Raw genomic sequence first — 18,036 nt, 5'->3', positions numbered from 1 at the left:
CCTTCATCATAATTTCTATATCATATGATATGCATATTGTAACTCAAAGCTGCTGTAGTCAGTATTTTTGTATTAGCAGTGCATCACATGACTATGAGTAATGTGGGTACAATCAGGTCGATCTTAGTGACAAACCCACAGAGAATTATCACTGGACTCTGCAGTTCTCATCTCTACAGAGTTTTCAAGTCATTGTTATGATTTTCTGGCTCACAGCTTCATTGTTTGGTTTCACTCTCACCACTCTCGTAGTGTAGTTTTTGGTGGCATCAGCCTTACCTGCTCAGCACCAAAGAGCACAATATTATCTGGTGAAACTTAATGGGGCATTTAGCGGCTAAAAAGCCAAACCAAAACAGAGCTAAAAGGAGATCAATATTGGATTTCTATTCATCAGGTGGCCAGAAACACATCTCCAAATGAATGTTAATGTTGCTAGATGTACAACCAGGCCAATGTTTGCTACTAAGTTCACCATATCAACTTTAAAATGGGAACAACGTGTCAGTGTGCTCACATTGCTGCAGACAAGATTGCCTAAAAAAACCTACAGTATTTTATATATGTTACATGAACATTTTAATGTTTATTGACATTTAACATTGCAGATTTACAACTGATAATGTATGCCGATAACAACTTATAAACAGAACTGGCATTTGAGTTTATTTTGTACATTTATATACAGCATCAAATGGATATTGCTGTTGCAATATTGTGTTCAATTCATACTTAAGAAACTTTTTTCAGGGGAAATTGTCAATATTGATCAGGAAAAGAAAACATTCCTCATTATTCTACAGCTATGACAAGCCATTTTTTTGCATACATACCTCTGTACCTCTGATCAACATACTAAAGTAGTTTCATGACAACATGAAACTGGATGTCAACCATAGCATGCACACAAAAATATATATTTGCTGCATACACTGTACACAATTGGACATAGTATGATGATAATGAACGTGATGTATAAATAGATATAAACATGGGCTTTTAAAAAGTGTCACAGTACTATTCTTAATGAAAAATCTCTTCATTTGCTGTAAAGTCCTCAGGTATCTTTCAGATTACTGGACTTTTTTGTCTTTGTCAGCCACCACTTCAGACAGGTCCTCTGGTCGTATGGATTTCACTTTGGCTTCCATCTCAGTGACCCTCTGCTTCATCCTTGTCTGGCTGGAGGTGAACTCTGCCATCAGCTGGGAAAACTTGGTCTGCATTACGTCCAGGTTGTTCTGCAATTTTATGATCTTTTCCTCCAGGTCTTTGGGGTCAGCACCGGCATTGGCAACTGCCTCATCAATCAGGTTGTCTTTCATCAGGATGGCTTTACCCTTCTCCTCCAATGCCTTCTTGGCTTCTGGATACTCAGTGAGTGCTTCCATCAAGTCATCTTTGGACAGTGCAAAGAGATCAGAATAACCTACACTTCTAATGTTGGCAGTTCTCCTGTTTCCTGCCTTACTGCCCTTGATTCCTAAGATACTAATTTCCCCAAAGTATGCACCATCACTGAGCACTACAAACTGAGTGACTCCATCATCAGCCACCACAGCCAGCTTCCCTTCCTTGATGATGTACATCTCCCTGCCAATATCTCCCTTCTTACAGATGTAATCTCCAGGACTGAACACCTGTGGTTGCAGCTTGAGCACCAATTCAATCAGGAGACCAGCTTCGCAATCCTGGAAAATACGCACTTTTTTCAACGTATCCAAATGGACATTGATAGCAATCTCAGCCTTGAGCTTGTCAGGGAGATTCTTCAAGACTTCCTTCTCATCACAGGTCTTCTTCTCAGTCCAGAGGTAGTCAAACCATTTGATGACCCTGGCCTCCAGGTCTTTGGTGACCTTTCGAAACTGCATGTACTGCTTTATAGAGTCAATCTTTGCCTGGAACTCAGCACGAGAAGCATTCATGTTAGAGATCATCGCACCAACGTTACCAACGATACTAGCAAAGATCAAGACACCAGTGAGGAAGTCTGCAATGACGAAGAGGTATTCAACATCCCTGACTGGTGGAGGGGTCTCTCCGATGGTGGTGAGGGTAAGTGTAGACCAGTATAGGGAATAAATATACTTTCTGGCCAAGCGGCCATGCTCTGGGTGGCTGATATTTGGATACACCCAAGTGTCAGACCCAAAACCAATGGTTTTTGAAATGGCAAAGAACATGCAAGCATTCCAGTGGATAATAACAAGGATATAAAGTACGAGATTGCTGATTCGAAACATGTTCGGGAAGCTGGTTCTGGTTTCAGTCCGTTCAAAGAACTCAAAAAGCCTTGACATTTTGCAAAGACGGTTGAATCTAAATTCTGGGTTGTTGAATCCATATTTCAGAAACAGCAGATCAGTGGGTATCATTGAAATCATATCGTACTTGAACTGAGATGTTGTTCTGTATTTACTTCTCAGTTTCTTGGCATCTTTTACCAGCAGGCCTTGTTCCAAGTACCCTGAGGGACAAAAATACACCATTTACAATGGACACAAATAATGCATAGATAAATATTTTTAAGACATTTTCAAAAATCCAACCTGTTCTTGATCTGACAAATGTGTCTGTGTAGTAGATGAAGTCTGAGGTGTAGTCCAAGAATATCCAGAGCTTTGTATAGGAGTTCTGGAGTTCATTAAAACAGGCTCTAGAGGACAATTAGAATGCTTGTCAAATAAGTGAACATCCCACTAAGTGAGGAATACATTTTTAATGCATGTTAAATGGACAGTACCTTGTTACAATCATCATCAGGTTATAAAACACTGGGCCTGCAATGATGGTCAGCCACCTGTAGTATTGATCTGTAGCTGGATCCATAATCCAGATTTCTTTCCTATAAAAATAACTCAAACTTAACTGATGTTGCAAGAGTTTGTTAATGTTTTTTTTTTCACAAATATGAAACAATATGTATGTATGTATGTATATAACAATATGTGTTTTCTGTAATTAAATTTCCCAGTCTCAATGGACTTACTCTATCTACTGGTATACTTACGGGGGCTCCTCCTTCTTTTTATCGTCCTTCTTATCATCTTTCTTATCATCTTTCTTATCATCCTTTTTCTCATCCTTCTTCTCGTCCTTCTTTTCCTCTTCCTTCTTGTCCCCGTCTTTCTTCTCCTCCTTTTTCTCATCTTTTTTCTCCTCCTCCTTTTTCTCATCTTTTTTCTCCTCTTCCTTTTTCTCATCTTTTTTAATCCCCTCTTTTTTGTCCTCTTTCTTGCTATGAATCACAAGTTTAGTTTTTATTTTGGGGAAAAAAGATGAAGGTGGTCTATGAGGGACTGTCTACCAGACTACAAGAAGGAGGTCTACTGGAGGTTTCACAATTTTGGATTGAGGACATTGTTGGAAGATCTGGTGCAGGTCATACATTTGTCCAGCAGATGGCATCATGACAAAGGCAAGTTGCCTGAACAGTTTATATCTAAGTACTTCCCAAAGAATAAATGAGTACAACTCACAACCTTACTTTCAACAAAATAGTCCTCAAGCAAGCAAAAGGACAGGGTTTTTTCAGCCCATTGCAGGAGAAGAAGCCATGAAGGAATGGAGAATTGAAAGACATGATTTCAAAGGATTTCTGCACTACTGGCTATGCTATTTATTGTAGGATATAGCACATAAGCTACAACAAAAGATACTAAGTATGTCCAGCATGAGCTATGATTGTTTTTTCTAAGAATCTACCTCTATTTTAAAACACAGATATGCACACACTTACTCGTCTGTGTTGTTGCAGTTATTCATGTTGTACATTGCTAGCGGGAACTTACTGGCAAGACTTTAAAAAGAAATAAAGGACGTGATTTTTCACAGTGAACTCTCAGTGTCAGACATTAAAGCTCTTTGACTGAGTCTTTTTTAAAGACACAGTGAAATGAAAAAACACATACTCCATGTTTTAACCATGTGTTCTGGTGTTGATTATTTATTTATCTCTTGTTACATGTTTAACGTAAAAACCAAATTTAGTTTTTTCATTCCCTCTCTTTCCTCTTCCTGTGAAAATATTTTTGATGACTCATCTTGAACTTTGGGATGATGTTTACAAAATTTGATTTGAGGTGCTAGCTAACCCCACCATTCATGTATAAGTGCGACTGACCATTAGATCATTTGCAGACCAATATCATGGGAGTGAGGGTAATTTTGGCAAAAACATTGTTTACATGTCCCAAAGAATGCAGCTGACATTTAATTCATTCATTTCACCCTTATCCTCCTCGTAACCTAATAACACTGGTGGGGGAGGTTTGTATGGAGGCCACATGATGTTCATATAACTGGTGTTAAAAGACTCGTTAATATTTTCTTGTTCCATTCAGACCAGTTTAACTCATCAAAGCTTTGAGGGATTAATTATTACTCGTGTACTGTATATTAACTGTTCTGTTTTGTGTGCTTTGCCACTGTGAGTCCAGAAATGTTAACTTTTAGGCACTGACCATCCCAGGTGTTGCTACACAGTCCAGTACTTACTTTCTTTTATGGAGTGTGTCGTTGTAACCCACAGACTGGGCATTGCTCTCTCGACTGGTAACTTCTTTGAGCTCAGGCCCTCTGAAGCGCTCCAGGAATGAGTCATGCCTCTCTGCCTCTGGGTTCATTCTGTGAGTTGCCCAGTTTCGCAGCATGAAGAAGAAGTAAGAGAGCCTAGAGGGTCAGCGGGAGGTAAAAGAGTACAAGGTGACAGCCGTCTAGCCTAGGAATCAAACAGTAGTCATACCATCTCTCACATTATGTAAATACCTGTGGTGGAGGAAGTATTCAGATCTTATACTTCAGTCAGTGTGACAGTGTAAAAGCTAAAATGCACTTAAAAGCACTTTTAGTAGAGTAAAAGCACTCATTCTGCAGACAAATTTTCCCCTGTGACTGATACAGTATTACATTATTAAATAGTTAACGGTGATGCATTAATGTGTATACACCATTTTACTGTAGTAGCTGTTCAAGCTACTTTCAAGTACTTTATATACGGTTAGGTAGTTGAATTTAGTGGTTCCCATCTTAGAGGGTCAGTTCAGTCAAAAAGGGTAAAAAAAAAAAAAATCTATTTTTTTGTGTACATTTTTTGAATCTGTCCTTTTTTGCTTTTTTGCTCTCAACCTCTTTGGACCATAAACAGTTATTTAAATGAAACACACCTAGAAATCAGTTTTTTGTAAGGGGTTACAAGCAAAAAGTTTTTTTTAACTTAATATTTGTATTGTATATATTGTATATAATTTGAAATGAAACTAGCAACCAGAGCTGCCAGATGGAGTTAAAAAGTTCAATATTTCATTCAAAAATATAATGGAGCAGAAGTATAAAAAAGTACCTCAAAATTGTACTTAAGCACAGTACTTGAGTAAATGAACTTAGTTACTTTCCACCACTGATAAATATCTACTAAGAACTTTAAAGTGCTACTACAGAAGTTTACCTGGCCATTGCCCCAGCACCTGTGAATGAGTCTCTGTGGGACTCAGAAGACAGCGCTCTCTCGGAGTTGTCTTCACAAAGAGAGTGAGCTCTGGAAGACAGCAGGTTGAAAGAAGTGACCATGCTACATGAACAGAAAGAAGCAACTTCCAAGCAATTAATTCTAGTCTGTCAAACATACTAAATAAAATGTGACATCAGGCCCATTAAAGGACATGGACAACAATGCAAAAGGCACTGATAGGGTAGAAAAGTGATCAAGATAGTTCCCAAAATCCAACCTGCACATTAGCACATAATGAATATTTATTGAATCTTAAGATTTCATGGTGATGTCAGACCTGCTGTCTCCATTTTCAATGACTGCCAGCTCATCAGGTGTGTTGGTGGGCAACCGCTGTCTGGTTGAAAAGGAGTTTTCACTGCAGATTTTTGCCATGTTGTTGTGTCTGGCTGTGCTAGCCTGGAGCACACAGGTACAGAGAAAAAGACTGAAACATTGTGGTACATTTATCAGATCTTACCAGCCAGATATCAAGCATCAAGACTCATGAGAGCTGTATTGTTGATGTGTTTAATAAATGCAACTTTTCACTGTCTGTCTGACAGTTGCACCTAAAAATACATTGGCATTAAGTCCTTAACACTAAACAAGATCAGTGCCCTTTCTCTGTGAAGCTTGTTTTTAAAATAACTAAGCTATGGCTTACGGCAGACTGTAGTTGCTATGTTCAGTCGTGTATACAGCAGGTTAAGTCTATTAGGGCATCGCTTAAAGAACATGTACAACTGTACGTGACTGAGGGCAGTGATTCTCCTCTGTAGTGGGTACAGTCTGGAGAGACAGCCAGATCCGCCATGTCAGCTCCTGTAAAGAACTGCATTTTAAAAATACATGATGTTTTTATATTTTGATATAGTTCAGCTGGGTGTTGGCTGTTGTGGAAATTTCTGCCTAATTAAAACTCTAAAAATGTAACATGTAAAGCGAGGTCTAATGAGTGAGTCTGAAGGGTTTTTTTGGATTATTTGCTTCAAATAATGTTTTTTTGTCTGCTGGTAAATAATGACTCACTGATCTCTGGGAAACACCAATGGTTGTAACACGTGCACACATGTAGATTAGTGCTAATACCAGGGAGTTAGCCAACCCCCACTAAATTAAATCACACTGACAGAAGCAGCAAGAAGCCGAGTGCTGAAAGGGTGAAAACAGGTAAAGCCTACAGTGTGTCTGTACACTGAATGTGAGTTACATCATCATGACCGAACCCAAGAACACACATGTATAATGCACTGCACGAAGAACCAAAGTTATTAGAGATCAGTGTGATTGTAATGTGTTTTATGACAGTATTTTCTACATTTACTTTCTTTCAGTCATGGTAACTACACCTGAAGTCAGTCACAGACCAGAGATGATGGTGCAGTTGTTCTGAGGATAATGGATACTGCATAGTGTTGTGTTGGCAATATCTGCCATCTTAGAGGTTTATGGTTTGATTATACCAAAACTCATGATGATTAAGAATTGTTTATGTTCTGGTGAAACTGTAAGAAAAAAAAATAAATAAATACAAAATACACCATGTTGAAAAAGGCTGAAGTGAACATACTCGACCTTATTCATATCTGATATTTGAAATCTGATACTGTTATTGAATGTGACAGTTTCTGTATTATCTGCTGCTGATAAATGTCTTGGACAACATTTAAAATAGATGAATATATAAAAATTATGCTCTACAGTCTGTGATGTCCTTTGTCATTGTTTAACTGTGTGTCCTTTGTGGGTGTGTAATAAAGGGCTCTTTAAGATCAAAATTAGTGTTTAACTGTTTTACTGTGTTTGTTCCTGGAGATTAGTTGTTCTGCAGCACCCATGGGTCAAGACCCATTAAGAAGCTTGTGACCTGTGGGAAGGCTGTGTACTCATCAAGACATCCCCATCCCTAAATGACATGTTTTGTTCTGTTTTTTTTGTTTTTTTTCAAGAACTCGTCATCCACATTAAAGCCAGTTACACATGAAAAATTCACTAAATTGACTTCATGGTTTCTTCATATTCTCTTACAAATATACTCATCTTAAAAAGCTTTTACAAAAGCGAATGCATCATTTATTTATTTTTGATTTTCATAACCGAATGATTCACATTACATTAAATTATCTTATTATGCCTCTCAGTGTGTACCTCTGTGTATCAATATGTTCTCACTTAAAACTCTTGTATCTCCAGTTTACACTTTCTGTTTGCTGTAATGCAGATTTTCTGGGTAAAATTAACCATAATGAGTCTAAATATAACAGGAAAAATACAGAAAAACGGAAGAAAAAAATTCACCAATAAGTTGTAAAGTGTCTGAAGTTGGAGTACAGCCTCAGCTGGTAGCTCACCTGTCTGAAGCCTTTTCACACTGAGTTTTCCAAACCGACCGAACAAACGGTTCCCCTCTGGTTGCCTCCTGACAATCCCATTTTCAAAACAGACATGTAATAAATTTTCCTTCAGTGAAAAATTCCCGATCGCTCCGTCCGAGCACAACGTCACCAAAATTATCGATGTCGGCTGCCCATAATTGGTACCAGAGGATCTGCGGGTTGAGGAGAGTGGAGACTGATCTGACAGGTCCCAGATCAGACAAGGGGAGGAGTCCTGTCTATCACTGTAGCTGCCACTACAGTCCACGGGTGGACACAAGTGAAGTGATGATGAAATAAAGCAAAATAATATCTGTCAAATGTCTAAAACATGAAATTATCTGAAATGTTACATTAAAGAAACCCTCATTTCTGGAGACAACTGACATCTCTATACAAACATAAGGAGATATTGCATGACTGTTGCTGTTTTGGGGAAATCAAACACACATCATGTGCTACCTGTGCAGTTAAAAGATACATATACACACTGTATGTATCATAATCTGGGTTTAGCATTCAAAACTCTGTTTATTTAGAGGTATTTTATGCCCTGACAAACAGAACAGGTATTTTGGGTCACTATGATGGAAAGTAACTAATTACATTTACTCAAGTACTGTACTTGAGTACAGCTTTACCTGAGTATTTTCACTTTTACTCCACTATATACTGTATTATACTGTCCACTTAGCTACAGTCACTAACTTATTTGTAAATACAGACTTTACTTCCACAAAGTGTGATTAGTTCATGAGATCTGATGTGCTTTTATCAACTACTGAACAGTGTCTGAATCATTTAAAATAGCTTCACCTCGACCAGCTACGGCACTATCTGATGAGTTTGTGGCAGATCTGTTATACTGGATTGCATTAAATCGTATTGGTGTATAGTGGTCAGGGAGTGAATGTTTACACCAGCTGGTAAAATTCAAGGCCTTGTGTTCTGCTGTATTGCATAGACAAACAGCAAAAAGTTCTCCTTCTGTGAATGAGGTATCCATGCATAATGTGGCTTTTTGAAGCAAAACACTTGACAAGCAGTAATGAAGGCCATTAAAGCAGACTGAGAGAGGCATCATTAGGCTGATGTCCCTCATCACAATGTTTCCTCTGTCACCATATCAGCTCACTACCACAGCATCGCCCCACCCCCACCTTGACATCACCCTGAGGCATAAGGTTAAAAGAGAAATCCCTTGGCAATAGACGGAGCTGCACTGCTAATCCCAGCTTAGACCTGAGTACCTATTTCAGCCACCTAATTCCCCATGTCACTTTTGTGCAACATTTTTCTTTTTATGTGAATATTAAAAAAAAATAATCACAAACATCAGACATCAGCTGCTTTACGTTATCCTTGCTCATTCATTTGGGATAATTTTCTAATTGCATATATATAGATAGATAGATAGTTAGATAAATAGATAGATATTTACACTGAAATAGTGTAAGAATATGGTCCAATTATCATTGTAATGATAGTACTGCAAAACTTGTTTGTTTCTCTTTCTGTGCGTCATGAATCATCTCAAACTGAAGGGATTTAGCAGTATAATAGACTTTAGGGTTGTCTTCACTGTGAGTGGGTTTAGGGCAATCCATCAATAGAAACAGTGTACTGGATATAAAGGTGCTTATACTATATATAGAGTCTGTAGACACTAACAGACAGAAATAATGCTTACTGCGTCTGATTTGAATGTAATCCTAAATTCACTGTAAGTGCAACATGTCAAAGCTTTTGTAGGATCTAATGGACATGTAAGTTCTGGGATCCAGTTGTCACAGACCTAACATGCAGTTCTTTTAGCCATGAAGCAATGAAAAACAATAACTGATTTTTGTTTTTTATTTAATTTTATTTTTGTTTTTTTCAGTTTTTTATGCTTCATTTTATTTAGGTATTTATAGATTTATAGAGCCGTAGTGGTAAGAGAAAATCAAGCAGCGGCTGACCAATCACTCTCCCCTTCTCTGAACCTCATTAGGTTTAGGACTGTCTCCAGGTGCATGGAGATCTATTGAAAGCCTCTTTACATCTCTGCCAGAAGGCACATGGTAATTACTGCATCCTAAACCCTGGCTTTTCCCAGAGTGCACCATGGCACAGTGCAACATTGTCTCCTGCATGCAATCAGATTCTGCACCCTCTTCATTTATAACCCTCAGCCATTCAACAATGAGCTGAATCCAAACTGATGTGATGAGACTGTAATCAGGCATGATCAGCAGCTGGCAGCACAGTGAGAGGTAGAGGAGTCCCAGATGACAAAACGTGGTCGTAATCAGGGAACAGTCGAACAACAACAATGGACAGCAGAAGAGGAGCGTTGGGTTTGTGTGTAGGGGCTTTATTTCCAAACACACTACAGAATTAGACAAACGATTAGAGTGAATTTTCATTGAAATTTAATTTAATTATTTAAATCACTTTTCAGTTATTTGAATAGCTGAAAAAACAAGCTATGAGCAGTGATTCAGAGGTCTGGAATCCACAGGGCTATGCCCGTCATGGCAAAAATAAAAATAAAAGTGTATTTTAGCGTCATATTAATTTTTTGTCCACTTGGGATCAACAGAACCAAGCTGCAAAGAAAACACTCACATATCAAAATGTCTCACGTTGACATGTTAGCAAACAGTGACTTCTTTCCAAATCCAGTAGACATGGATCAACATTATCATTCATTTGGATTCATGTATGTGGCAAGCTGGTAATAAGCCCATTTGTTGTTTTGTTGTTTTTTTTTTAGCTCTGTTTTACTCTCCACCAACTCCTGGAGAGAAATGTCTGGCTTTTCAACTGCTAAAACACTCCATAAAACTGAGGGGAACTGCTGAATTTGGTCCTATGTGGGTTCATTGTTAGCATAACATGAGTGTGAATCAACAAGTGTTGATTGTGTGTGTCCAATGATCTGGAGAGCATACATTACTTTCCCCTGTTGCTGTGCAGACTGGCATGTCCTTGAAATATGCTGGGAGACGCAGAGTGGTTGGGAGTATTGCCCTCTTGGTGCAGAGCACTTTTCTTGGTACTCCTGGTTCCCTCAGGAATATGTAATATATCTGGTACACATACACCTAATAACCTAGTAATAATCTAAACCAGAAACACCACAATAAATAAATAGAAATACATTAAGAAAACATAACATATATATATATATATATATTATATATATATATATATATATATATATATATATATATATATATATCAGTGATAAGAAGTAAAAGCACAAAGTACATAATAAGTAGGTCCTCAGATATGTCTTGGCAGCCAGTGTTAGTCCAAGTGGCCACGGTAGTGCTGTGAGTCCTCTTGTGCTGATGAGTTGTACCCTGTTCATCAGATGCTGGGGATGATTAGTTGTACCTTGTCATTGTTTTATTCCAAACAGAGAGGATGATTTATCCTCCGCCAGACACTTACAGGGTTGCTATAACAACCTCAAGGACAATTTGTGGGCCTTCGCCAGACAAACACAACATGCATGAGGAAAATCTCTAGTCTATAGTCAGGTTTTGTTTTTTTTGTTTTTTTGTTCATAATCCCCTAATGGTACAGTCATTTTAGCTGTGCTGTAATCAGCTACACTTATGCTGTTCGCACTTGCAATCAGCTGACAGCATAAACATTTGTGTGTGTGTGTGTGTGTGTGTGTGTGTGTGTGTGTGTGTGCTTACCCTTAAATGCATGCCTCTCCTTTACAATCACATGCAAATTACGTGGTTTTAATTGTGTGATTGGTTTTCCTGTTGCCTATCCTCGCTCAAAATGCATTCAGATTTATTTGCAGCACCGTGTGTGGCTGTTGGAAAAAGCAGCAAAGGAGAACTGAGTGTTCAGTAACAGTGAATGAAGGAAAGAACTCACAATAATTTAGGTCCCAGAAAACAGCACATTCTCAAAGAAATTACACATTTCTCTCTGACATGTGATAGTAGGAAAATAGCAGGTTTCAATGATAAAAATGAATGATAGTTGAATTCCATTTAGCTACTTCAGTATCATGGTCCTGGCATTGTACATACTGGTTCACTGTCAGGGCCTACTGGACACTTGAATGTTATTGTATCACCTACATCAATTTTTGTATACAAAGTTTGTCAGTGTTCTTTGGTTTTTGCACAAATTGGTTTTGAACTATCTAACTGCATCAGTATAGCACCAGTGCAATACTGGGTTAACATTACCCAGCACCTATATGTTGCTGTGACTCAGTGGTTGTTATTTTTATATTCATGTTTGGTTTTTTACCCTAACTAAAATATGGATATTTTTGACCCAGTGTTAAACATGACATGATCCAGTTTTACCTCACAACTGTCACAAATTTGTTGTTGCTAAAGCTAAAGTAGATTATACCAGTTCACAACCAAACACATTTTAATTTGGGTAAATTACCAAACAACGGTATAAAAACATAACACTAATGCTGGGTCAGAACAAACCTTTGTCTTGGGTGATTTTCTACCCACTGGGTATTGGGTAAACTTTCAGTTTAATTCAGCATATGTATGTACAGGTATGTAATGATAAACAGGAATGTATGTGCAGATATGAATAATACAGTGCATGAATGTGAGTAATAGTAGTAAATAGGACAATAGTGTGTATGTGGCAACACTGAACTACAGATGGTATTGTATGCTGATTGTCATTCCACCTAAACATGCAATGCTTTATGGTCATTTTACCAAACAAAAATTGCTCCCACAACTTACACTTTATTGCCGTTACATTGATGAATTTTAAGGGGCAAACAAGTGGTCGTGTCTCAACTGTTTTCTAATGAAAGTGATAATGGACTTATTAAAGACCTGCTGTGTGAACAGCTCCCAGAGGATGCACATTATTACAATACTGCCCTCTGCAGGAAGCTTAAGAAATTATACTCACCAGTCTGGCAATGTGTCCCTCGCAGTGGTTTACTGATGGTGAACAGACTTTTTGTCAGAGCACACGTTTGAACTTGTCGCAGCAAGAAAAGCTCAGATGGGATTATTAACATTAACAAAGGCTCAGTTTCATATCAGTGTGCTTGTGACCCAGAATGCAGAATATCACAGCCCTGGAACAACCACAGTTATGTAATGGGTTATTATTAGTGACACCTGTGTGACAAGTCAAAATGCCACTTAACAATGTTTTTGAAATATTTATTCAAAGATATCAATGTGATGATGTCAGATTTCTTGCCTGTCTCAAAGGTCACATAATAGCCATCAAATTTGTCATACAAATGTAAGAATAATATGACATCTACATTTAACCACATTATGAAGGGCTTGGTTGTTTATGTTTCCTCTACTAGAGAACAAAGCCCGCTGCATTACTTGCATACATTACATTCAGCACCACTTTAATAAATCTGGTTTTACCTTGATTATGCTGGGCATATGTCTCACATCAACTTCTTTGTACGAATCAAAGTAATGCAGGACTCTTTCATAAGTAACTGAGAACAATACATAAACAATGGCGTGCATATATTTGTGTAACATGTTGGTACATGTTTATCTGCAGAATGATGACAGGGTATATCAGCAATGATAATTAATGTGTTCCTCAGGTACTTTCATAACAGCAGAGCCTGCTGGCCATTGCTGTTCATTCACTCAAACACTGAGACAGCAGCATATAACATTTCTGATATCAACACTCTTCAAACAGTCTTCATACTGATGTATATTAACTGTCTAACAACTCCAACTACTCACTGTGTGTATGAGTAAAGCAAAGCTTGTCTCAGAGGTCTCAGGCAGTAAGACACCAGCTCTAAACTGAACACGTCTTGCTGCAGGACACTCTACTGGATGGGTGCTTGCATCACCAAAACTTGAACAGTAACATTCCTGTAAATGCTATAAAATGTAATGGCTTCAATGTTAACTTCCTGGTGCCCCCTCCATCAGGTCACCCACTACAGGCTATAGTAACAACCAAGTAAACAGCCCTAAACCCTGACACTCATACAATCATTCCTGGGGTAACCTTGTAGTTGGGCCCTAAGGCAATTTTTTTGTGGCATCTCTATCAACCTTCAGCATTCATGAAAGTTTAATTATTTATCCTTAAATACTCCAGAGCTGAAACGATCAGTTGATTAATCAATTAGTCAGTTGATTGAAATTGCATTTTTTACAATTTTTGAGCAAACAAATGCTAGCTTTTCAAGTGCAAATATTGAAAATACCTACCTTTTTCTTTGACCCTAAACTCAACATCTTTGGGTTTTTGACTGTTGGTCAGACCAAACAATCAGAATACATTCATTTGGACTTCAAGCTATAATAATGGGCTTTTGTCACTATTTTCTGACATTTTATACACTGAAGAATCAATTATTTTTATTTGTGTTAACTACTTGACATACTGAAAAAATCGGTAATTTGATTTTTAAAAAATGTATAACAAATGACCACAATATACAGTGAAACAATTAAGGACAGGATGGAGGATGGAGGACCTGTCAGAGTTTTCTGCATACAACCATAAAGATATATGACATTAAAAATAAAAAAGCCACAGTAAAGATTAAGAATCCTGATGTAAGAATTTGTAGAGCCAAGCTGCCATGACACCTATTTCCATTCACAGATCAAAAGCAACCAGAACTCACTGAAATCATGATGATTCTCATCCTGAATCTCATTCCTAAATAGGCCTATATATAACAGAGTGGGAGGGAATGGCCTGCTGCTATTCAACTTTTTAAAAACTTTAAAGCCATAGTGATCCTCTGCTGGACATGGACAGTGTTTTGTTAACTAAATGTAGTGACGTAAACATGAAAAAAACATTACATCATTTATTTTCCTAAAACTCACACAAGAAATTTAGGAATTATCTGCCTATCCATACCATTATTACAGCCACGTCACTATTGTTGCCTCATAATTGAATTACATGTCAACTACTTTGTATAGCAATGACTAATAGCAAGGCTGATCCTTCCAAGTGACTCATATTTCTATTTTGGATATTACAGTAACATGTGATTAAGACACTAACAATATATTTTTCTCACATCACATATCACATTTTTTCATTACTTTCTTGTCTATATTTTGACCAGCCTTGGTCTGAAACCCAATTATACAGTTTATCATTTAACACTTATTTGTAGTTCATCATTAAAAAACGCCATTTGATTAGGGACAGTTCCATAGTTATTAGTTAATGCTAAAAAAGGGGCTTACCAGTTTGTCACTGATGACTAGTTATATGTTCTTTTGACACTCCCAAAATTTCCTAAGTTTGACAAGTAAAACCCAAAAAAGCATCAGAAACATCTAGCATGTTAGTCATTAACAGCTGAAGTGTATTTCATCAATCCTATATCAAGCAATAAAAGAGATAATGATATCTTTTCTGTTGTTACAGCAGCCAGGAGCCTTGACGAGCCCAGTGACAACAGTGGCCTTAATAATGACCCCATAGAGGTTAAATACCTGGGTCTCCCCAACAGTCAGTCAGAACTGAAAAAGCCTTTTGGATGAGAGGTGAGATGTCGCCATGTATCTATAATCATGTCCAGATGCCCTCAGTTCAGCTCCTGTTGGACATATGTGCATATATAGTAAGCAAAACAACATGATTTTAAATCCTGCACCCTACATACACATCCAAATCTGAGATCACCTGTTGGGGCAGTGATAGTGCCAAGGCTCAAAACCAGGGCAAATTATTAGGAGTCACTGTTGATCCTCCTCTGTCCTGGTAAAAGCATACTGAAGGTGTAGTACTGATAATGAGAGGAGGTGTATATAACCAACCTTTGTTACCCTTGTGATTATCAAACAAGTAATGCATTTATTACTGTTATCTTGCCACAAGTACTCTTTAGTGATATGGTCTGCTGATAGTGGATTTCAAAAAGTAGTCCTTCTGGCTCAAATAAATGCCCCAAACTATTCTTTTATAGCTCACAGGGACATCTAGCTTACTGTCATTACAAAACATGAGAGCTCAAACCCGTAGAAGGTTAATATCACAGTACAGGTCAACTTTCTTTTAGACTAAAGGCTAAACAGTATGCAGAGGGTCCATAAAAAGGAACAAGTGGCCACCAGACAATCAATCACCATCGACTTTAAAAGACAGCTTCAAATATCCTGAAGAACAACATGACTTATCATTATCTATAAGCCCCTGGATCTCTTGTTATCTTGGTTTATCCTCAATTTCATCCCTAAACTTTACTCGTCAGCAATCATCTGGCTTTATCACTCTCAACCTTTAACCATTACGCTATAGTTTCATTTTCCTACAGCAGCCACGTATTGTATCATTCATCTTGAATGTATATCTTCTTCTTTTTATCGATATAAACTTCTTGAACCTGTATCTTGGACCACAAACTACATGTCGACGTTGATATGTACCATTTCCTTGTTATCTTAATATCCGGAGCAAAGGAAGGTTAGGAGATTCAATAAAACAAACAACTATGAGAAAATAAGACAGTAATAGTTGACGGTGGATGACATATTAAGATCTTTCACTTAAAAGTAGCAACACTACCATAAAAATATGCCACACATTAAGTAGAAGTCCTGAATTCTGCTGTGTTAAAAGTAGATAAGTAGAAAAGTGGCCCCTTTCAGAGTGTTTATTCTTAAATATGGTTTATGTTGTTAGGTTTTTATCACTGATGCATTAGCAGATAATGAATCTTATAACTAATCCAAGTGGAGCAAATTAACTCTCTTTATACAGTGTTAGAAATGTAACCTACAATATTGTATATCATATTTATAAGATGATTTGTAGCACTAGCTGTCTAATGAATGTATGAAAAAGTGCACATACTTCCCCCTCAAATGTGGTGGTGTAAACGACATTTGTATAAAGTATAAACAAGCACTGAAATGGAAAAACTAAAGAAAAGCACATGTACCTGACCTCTTACTCAAGTAAATGTGTTTACAGTATACCTTTAAACAAACAAACAACAAAAAACATTTCTATTTAAATTGTGTTAAATTTAAAAAAGAAAATAATTGTAACAAATAATACTGTTAATTAGCTTGAAAAGTAAAATAAATAAAGATTTAATTTTCTTTATCATCTGATAGGAGATGAAGAGAAAATATTAAAAGCTTTCCTCTTTTATTTCAAGATATTGGAGGCTAGAGGAATGTCTATAGGCCTATCTTTCAGCCGTGTATACCCAGCTGTCTGCCCGGTCACCAGAGTGAGCAGAGTCGGTGGGGGTCTCGCTCACTCCGCTGCAGCAGGCAGCAGCACAAACCGCTGTGCCGCGTCACACACGAAGCGGAAGAGGAAGAGAAGAAGAAGCAGGCCAGCCTCCTGCTCAGTAGTTAGCTGCCGCTGCTTAGTAGAGTTCCAGTTTTTTTCTCAACGGCTATGATTGACAGAGTCAGCAGAGGTTTACACGGGCATGTCCGCGCAGTCGCTCGGTTATTATCGTAACAGAGAGATTTGCAGCATGGCGAGTCAAGAAAGAGCCCAGAGTTGTCGCCAGTCACACACAAGAACAAGAACATCGTGTGTCGGATTATTGAGGATGTTATTTATTGCTTTTATTCACACGACGCGGGCGAATAAACAAGGTTTGTAACTTAGCTGGCGACGTCCACATTAGCTAGCGCTAACTTCCGTAGGCATTTCTACCAAGTATCGGTTGAGGTTACCTTTACGGGCCAACTTTATCACACCTAGCCCGCTATCTCGCTAACATTAATAACACTCCAACCCTGCAAAACTGTAGTTATCTTTCTTTGCCTTTCAAGAGATGTAATTAAAGACTGAAATGTGTTGACATTTGAATTGCTAAGCATAGTTCACAATGAAAGTGCTATCGTTAGTTAGCTGTATGTGGCCTTTAACGTTACAGTAAACGCTAGCTTCGTTTGTAGCTTGTTGTCATGTTGTCATCCCTTCCTTATATGGCTAAGTTGGGCTAACACTCTACCTAGCAAACATAGAAAGCAGTTCAAGGCAGAAACGGGAAAAGCAGCTCGTTAGCATCATGGCTAATACTAATGTTAGCTTTCATCAGCCACTGTATGATCTTAATGCATTGGAATGGGGAGATGTCAGGCTGGTAACGTTATTGACAACATTGCCGCAGGCAGTCTACCCAACAGTACTTCCTCATACTGGACTCAATGGAGGAAACGTTTGGAT

At 37.9% G+C, this 18,036-nt stretch overlaps 2 protein-coding genes across 5 annotated transcripts in view; one reads left to right on the top strand and one right to left on the bottom strand.

The window, feature by feature from the left end:
- Nucleotides 1-114: 114 nt before the first annotated feature.
- On the bottom strand, nucleotides 115-8,041 carry cnga3a (cyclic nucleotide gated channel subunit alpha 3a). The gene is made up of 9 exons (XM_018669808.2): nucleotides 7,846-8,041; nucleotides 5,790-5,911; nucleotides 5,450-5,539; nucleotides 4,501-4,674; nucleotides 3,743-3,802; nucleotides 3,014-3,241; nucleotides 2,747-2,848; nucleotides 2,553-2,659; nucleotides 115-2,470 (listed from the first exon to the last, which is right to left on the bottom strand). The coding sequence occupies exons 2-9, from the start codon at nucleotides 5,885-5,887 to the stop codon at nucleotides 1,074-1,076; spliced, it is 2,256 nt and encodes a 751-aa protein (XP_018525324.1). The 5' UTR covers nucleotides 5,888-5,911; nucleotides 7,846-8,041; the 3' UTR covers nucleotides 115-1,073.
- Nucleotides 8,042-17,142: 9,101 nt separating this feature from the next.
- Nucleotides 17,143-18,036, top strand: part of tmem131 (transmembrane protein 131) — a 28,490-nt gene continuing 27,596 nt past the window's right edge. For all 4 annotated transcript variants that reach the window (XM_018669846.2, XM_018669845.2, XM_018669844.2 and 1 more), the window contains exon 1: nucleotides 17,143-17,459. In XM_018669846.2, the coding sequence (XP_018525362.1) occupies nucleotides 17,288-17,459 (172 nt within the window). In that variant the 5' untranslated portion in view covers nucleotides 17,143-17,287. The remainder of the gene's footprint in view (nucleotides 17,460-18,036) is intronic.

Source organism: Lates calcarifer, linkage group LG17 (genome assembly GCF_001640805.2).
Source record: "Lates calcarifer isolate ASB-BC8 linkage group LG17, TLL_Latcal_v3, whole genome shotgun sequence".
Classification (NCBI taxonomy): domain Eukaryota; kingdom Metazoa; phylum Chordata; class Actinopteri; family Centropomidae; genus Lates; species Lates calcarifer.
Note: the sequence above shows the minus strand (reverse complement) of the source record. Positions and strands in the feature narration are given on the sequence as shown.

Bases quoted from the DNA above. Each gene is read 5' to 3' on its own strand.
- cnga3a (XM_018669808.2), bottom strand. From the start codon at position 5,887: ATGGCAAAAATCTGCAGTGAAAACTCCTTTTCAACCAGACAGCGGTTG. The intron at 4,675-5,449 runs GTAAACTTCTGT...CTGACCCTCTAG, and splicing joins GGTGCTGGGGCAATGGCCAG to GCTCTCTTACTTCTTCTTCA. The intron at 3,803-4,500 runs GTAAGTACTGGA...TTCTTTTTAAAG, and splicing joins GACACACTCCATAAAAGAAA to TCTTGCCAGTAAGTTCCCGC.